Source organism: Hydra viridissima, unplaced genomic scaffold (assembly GCF_058129835.1).
Source record: "Hydra viridissima isolate aposymbiotic clone 2 unplaced genomic scaffold, HvirCarnegie_v1 scaffold_2, whole genome shotgun sequence".
NCBI classification, from domain to species: Eukaryota; Metazoa; Cnidaria; class Hydrozoa; order Anthoathecata; family Hydridae; genus Hydra; species Hydra viridissima.
Genome location: NW_028324301.1, coordinates 4,330,572 through 4,336,571, shown reverse-complemented (window position 1 = coordinate 4,336,571; position 6,000 = coordinate 4,330,572). Strand labels below are relative to the sequence as shown.

Sequence of the window (6,000 nt, the reverse complement as noted above, 5' to 3'; positions counted from 1 at the left end):
TTACCGAATAGTTTATATTTACAAAAAAAATCTACAGATCATATGCTGATTACATTATGATTGCCAGGAGCACAATTTTGCATAAATTGTGTGAGGTAACGAGAATTTTCGATCTCCAGCATACACAAAAAAATAGAAAATCCGATTTAGCTATAAATAATTTTCAAAGTTAAGGAAAACGTTTAATTTATTAACCGTATGAAATAATTTGATCGTTTGCATTATGAAAATAAAATTATTGACTAGCTAATTTAATACAATAATTATCTCTTTAAAATGCACCTGAGTTATCTATATAAGGTATATTTCTATATAAGGAGCGGATAATGAGCTCTTGTCCGACTACTACACGTCTGAAGAATACGGTGCAAATATTTATTCTCGGTCTTTTAAAAGATTCGCCATTTAAAGCAACAGTAGACGATTCATAATGAAGCTTTGCAAATATGCAGTCATAATAAAGTGAAATTAAAGAATAACGCATTTCTTTTTCTTCTTTTCCTTACCCGGAGGATCTGCTGACGCCTTATTGGCGTTCCTAAACGAAAAATCTAAATTTAGAATTTTTCTATCAAACTATTGCATATGTCACCTTGGAAAAATAAATAAATAGTAATAATATTAACAATAGTAGTAGTAGTAGTAGTAGTAGTAGTAGTAGTAGTAGTAGTAGTAGTAATAATAATAATAATAATAATAATAATAATAATAATAATAATAATAATAATAATAATGATAACAACAACAACAACAACAACAACAATATTGGATTGTTAAATATTGATAGATGATACTCAAAGTGATTTCAATTATGCATTTTGAATTTCAAAAGTATTGTTCATTAAACAGACCTTTTGAGGCCTGTATAAGGTGATTTGGTTCTAGAGAATTATCATAGACAGAAAGCTGTTAAATTTAATGCTGCCTTAAAATTCTTGGTAAAAATAATTTTTCTGATATTCTAGTTAAACTGAATTGGACAGTTAATGATTAATTACATTTATAATTTGAATAAAAAAACAGTTACTTTTTTCAAATTATCAGTGTAATTAATTACTAACTATCAAACACTGATATTATTTGTCTGGAGCAACAGAAGTTTGGCTCCAGATAAATAATACCAGTGTTTTACCATGACCAGCACAATCTCCAGACTTGAATTTAATTGAAAATTTATGGAAAGAAGTCAGCCAAATTAAGTAATACAAAACTAGCAATAAAGCTGAACTGTGGACTGCAGTGCAATAAGCTTGGTACAGCATTCCATTTTTTTACAATTAATTGTAGATAACATTTAAACTGAAAAAAAAACATGACAAGGAGTAAAATACACAGTGTCTATTTTTAAACCCCAGTGAATTATCTAACATTATTAACTGTAAAGTAACATTGTTATTGTAGCTTAATTTAAATCATTAATGTGACAGATTCATAAAATTGTAGGTACTTAATACTTAATGCAAAACAGCTTAAAACAGCATTAAAATAAACAGAAATAACTCAAAAAAAACAAAAATAAAAAGTCAATAGTAGTATTTTCAGAACAACCACAGGAAAATGAGGAAGTCAACATACAGTATAACTAACTTAGAAAAAACCTGGTATAACCTAAACATTTAAAGAGGTTTTGTATTGTATAAACTTGTGATTTGAATTGTGGGCCAGAATTGTTGACCAAAGGGAGAAGAAAAGAACAACAGAAAAAAACAACTGTTAAAATACATTTGTACATAAATTTTTTTTTAAACTGATAGTCTAATGCCTAACCATTCAAATGTTAAGTAGCAATCAAACAAAAAAAGTTTGCATAAAGTAAATTCCAAGATTTATTCCTGAAAATCTATTGATATATAATCATACAATTGATATTCTTCTACATGCTTACCTGATGGCTCGAACTAAATCATGGAAAGCTGCATCAACATTAATTCTTTGTTTTGCACTAGATTCTAAGTAAGATACCTAAAAAAGTAGAAAGATTTCATATTTATGTACATTGTGCTTAAGAAAAAAACATTTATTATAAAGAAGTATAAGGTTTTAAAATATAAAAATAGTAAATTGAGGTCAACCACCATGAAACTTGAATCAAACATAACTTTAAATATTGTATTATATATAAGCCCAAAAAGATATAGGGTGAGTGTTTATTTTTTTTGATGAAAAAATTATGAGATGGTTCAAATTAATTATTGAATGGTACACAATTTTACACACAAAACACCTGTGCTACATAAAAAATATGAAAGATAATATAAAATAAAATAAATATAGCTTTAAAAATGAATAAAAAAAAACCTTTTCAAACTAATATGAATTATGTTCTATATACTTTAATAATTTTTAGTTAACATAAAACTTGGGTAAAATACTACAGGTAGATACAAAGAGAGGCAAAACAAGCTAACAAAAAAATCTAGTTGAAAATTTTGCTTATAAATTCAACAGCATTTACTTCTGTTGAAAATCAAATTTTGAATATTCCAATGCAATCTTTTTATATATCTTGAGTCCCAATGAGTTCATCTAAATAATGCTGATACCACCTTATTTATGATAAATAAAAATTGATTTTATGTAGATTATATTATGTGACTTCTGATTGGTTTGAATCCAATGCTTTAAGTAAGTTTTCTTAACTTTCATAGTAATTTTAAACCTATGAAATCTCTGCAAAAGTAAATCTAATAAAGACTATTTTTTGAAAATAGTTTCCCAAAAGTATTCATTTTAAAGCATTGAATACCAAAAGCTAACCTTCAGCTTTCTTCCTAATTCTTGTGCTTCAGCTGTTGACACAGTTCTTTCATTTTCTAAATCTGATTTATTTCCTACTAAAATCATTGGGAATTCCTCTCTAAAATTAAAATACATTTTAGCACAAACACTTAAGTTAAAAAGAAAATAAGTTTCAAACAAAAAACTAATTAAAAAAAAATGAACTTACATATCTTTAACTCTTAAAATTTGAGTGTGAAATCTGGGAATTTCATCAAAGCTAAATACGACATCAAAGATTATTATATTAAAAGGTAAAGTAAATATAAAAGTATATAAAAAACTAAAACTAAAAATCCATATTCTCAGACATAAGAGTATAAAAAATTTAGAAAAAGGAAATATTGTAATTATTGGTGAATTAGATATTGACTTCTCCCCTCCCCCCAAAAAAAAGGAAGCCAAAAAAAGAACAAGAAAATGTAACCTTAACTTTAAGTCAACTTATATATTAACTCGAGATTTAAATTAAAGCAAAAATAAAAGAGAATAATTATATATGGTTAATTTAATTACAGACAGTATACAGTACATTCCTATAAACATAGTTTTCAAAAATAAACCAAGAATTAAACAAGATTACATATCTATATTGAATATATGATTGTGCAAACGATTACTTCTGGATAAAGTTAAAAAAAAAAAAAAGTTAAAGATCAAAAAAAAAATTCTAAATAATACAAACAAGGATTTAAAGTATTTGCTATGGTTTTCTAACATTTTTATCTTTGTTTACAAATTTAAAAATTTATAATAGTAACTAGATCTTTATTCACATCGCTTATTCTAAAGAAGTTTGATAACAAATAAATTACCTTGATCTATCAGTAACAGAGAAAACAAGAAGAAAACCTTCTCCAGTTCTCATATATTGTTCTCTCATTGCACTAAATTCCTAAATATTATCAATGCCAAGTATAAAAACTTCAATTACCTCTATTAAAGAAAATAAAAAAATTAAAACTATTTGGTAGTAGCATACATACACATAACATGTCTCACAAATGAAGAATTCATTGTGAAAACCTAATTCAATATCTTTTCAGGAATAATTAACCACTTAACTGATTATTTGAATAATTATAAACTCATTTTACTTTCAAATACATTTCACAGCATAAATTAAATTTTGGAAGCATAACTACTTAACATTAAAGATATATATAAGGTACCCCTAAACATTTTAAGTAAAAACTATTTTGAGTAATTAATTAAAGCTCTCAATCTGAATGGCTATATACATACTAAGATTGAAAGGGATTTATATACTAGTTTTTATATAAAGCTTTATGTTAGGCATTCCTAAAGATTACCTCTTGTCCAGCTGTGTCCAAAACTAAAACAAAAAAGTATTTACAAATTGATATGATATGTAATCAGTATTAAATCTATCAAAATTATGAGAAATCTCATTTTAGTACAAGTAAATAAATGAAACCCACAAAAAAAGCACATTTGATTTCTATTATGCTGGGTTTTTTTTTTTCAGAGAATTTTATAGAACATTATAAATCCATAGATAGGTGCTTTTAAATTTGAGAGAGTTATGAGCTAAAAATAAACTTACCTTGACATGTAAAAATTTAAGTAATAGAAGTTTCATGTCTTTAAGAATGTAGTACAATAGACTTAAAGTTACTATAAAAACTACAGAAAAAATATGCATTAAGCTTAGGATAAAATTATATTTTTCTGCACTCTTATGCATGTTTTTTCTTAGAAATACTACATTTCGTTGAAGTTTTGTTATAAGCTTCAATTGAATTATTTACCATTTATCCTTCTTATTCAAATTTAGAAAATCAATATCATAGATATAACACAGTTGTTTAAGCAAGAAGCAGATTATTTAAAATCAAATTTATGAGACCACTAGCAGAAATAAAAACTAGCAGAAATAAAATATAGCTCAATAACACCTAAGATTTAACAGTATTTTTAAATTTTTAAATAAGATTATATTCAAAAATAAGGATAGCTATGTGCAATAACTTATGAACAGTTATTTTTTAAAGAAACTTTATTTCACAAATTTCATCCTAGCTTTTCAATTACGAATGATTTTATTTGTGTTTCATTGTATTTTCAAAAAGAACAACAAAACTTTAGATAAACATTCAATTAACATTTAAGAATTAATTCCTAATATTAAATTATCATAAAAAGCTGCAGTAAAATATTGAAATACTCATAACAATTGTTTACAAATAACTAACTATAAAAAAGAAAACTATTTAGCATAAGATAAATGGCTGAGAGAAAAGTAAAAGCAATGATAATTTGAGATCTTTTAGCAAATTATTTAACATAAACTAATACAGACAAAACAGTATGTTTAAAGATGTTAGCAGATGCTAACAAAAACTGGCAAGATGCTAAATCATCTTTTTCTTTATCTATGTACTAAAACATATATGAAAGTAACTTTCAAAGTTACCCAACCTAATGGGATTGAACTAAAATGATACCTTTAAGTTGGGTAATATGCTTATAAGTTATAGATAAACCACACCCATTTGTAATAGGATGAGTATTTGACTAAAAAATTATTTTAGCTTACTGTCCAAATGTGCAACTTTATCATCAATTACACACTGCTTTCTGTAGGAATCTTCAATAGTTGGATCATAATCTTGTACAAAATGCGATTGAATAAACTGTATAGTAAGTGCACTTTTTCCAACACCACCTCCTCCAACGACTACAAGTTTATACTGCCTATCTAAGTCACCAGCCATAGCTTAAAGTTTCTAGTTATCTATTTTTTAGCTGTATTTCCCTTCTCGCTTATATGATTGTTTCTATGTTCTGTTATAATGCGTTAGTTTATCATACAAAACATTTAATCTCCTTCTCAAACTGAGACCTTCTTTCGTGCCGCGCCCTGCGAGAAGCGCAAGCTTGACTATTTGCACAAAGAAATGATTTCAAAACAAGATATCGAAGGACTGAGAATAGAAAACACTGCATATAGTAAAATATAGTGTTCGTTTACAAGCCTCGTTATGATTTTTAACATAAAAAGCCTCGTCCTGAGAATGAAATTGGCATGAATGGTTTTACGAGCTCTTGGCGCGTTATTATAATAATCTAAGTTATTGCTGAAATATTATGCAGTTAATAATAAGACCATAAATAATTTTAAGATATTTATTGATATTAAGGTGTGTACATGAAAGTGGGTCGGAAAAATTTTCTAAAATAAATTTCTTTCTCTCTACA

General features: G+C 26.1%; 1 protein-coding gene across 1 annotated transcript; it reads right to left on the bottom strand.

The window, feature by feature from the left end:
• LOC145198062 (ras-like protein RAS2) lies at positions 1 to 5,731 on the bottom strand. The gene is made up of 7 exons (XM_090077237.1): positions 5,339 to 5,731; positions 4,092 to 4,114; positions 3,594 to 3,673; positions 2,948 to 2,998; positions 2,758 to 2,857; positions 1,886 to 1,962; positions 1 to 538 (listed from the first exon to the last, which is right to left on the bottom strand). Exons 1-7 carry the CDS (start codon positions 5,514 to 5,516, stop codon positions 469 to 471), a joined length of 579 nt encoding a protein of 192 aa, XP_089933363.1. The 5' UTR covers positions 5,517 to 5,731; the 3' UTR covers positions 1 to 468.
• Positions 5,732 to 6,000: the final 269 nt, after the last annotated feature.

Excerpts from the sequence above, each read along its gene's own strand:
- LOC145198062 (XM_090077237.1), bottom strand. The coding sequence starts at position 5,516 with ATGGCTGGTGACTTAGATAGGCAGTATAAACTTGTAGTCGTTGGAGGA. Across the intron at positions 4,115-5,338 it reads TAAAGTTGCACATTTGGACA|TTTTGGACACAGCTGGACAA; the intron begins GTAAGCTAAAAT and ends TTTTTGTTTTAG. Across the intron at positions 2,999-3,593 it reads TCTGTTACTGATAGATCAAG|CTTTGATGAAATTCCCAGAT; the intron begins GTAATTTATTTG and ends TGTCGTATTTAG.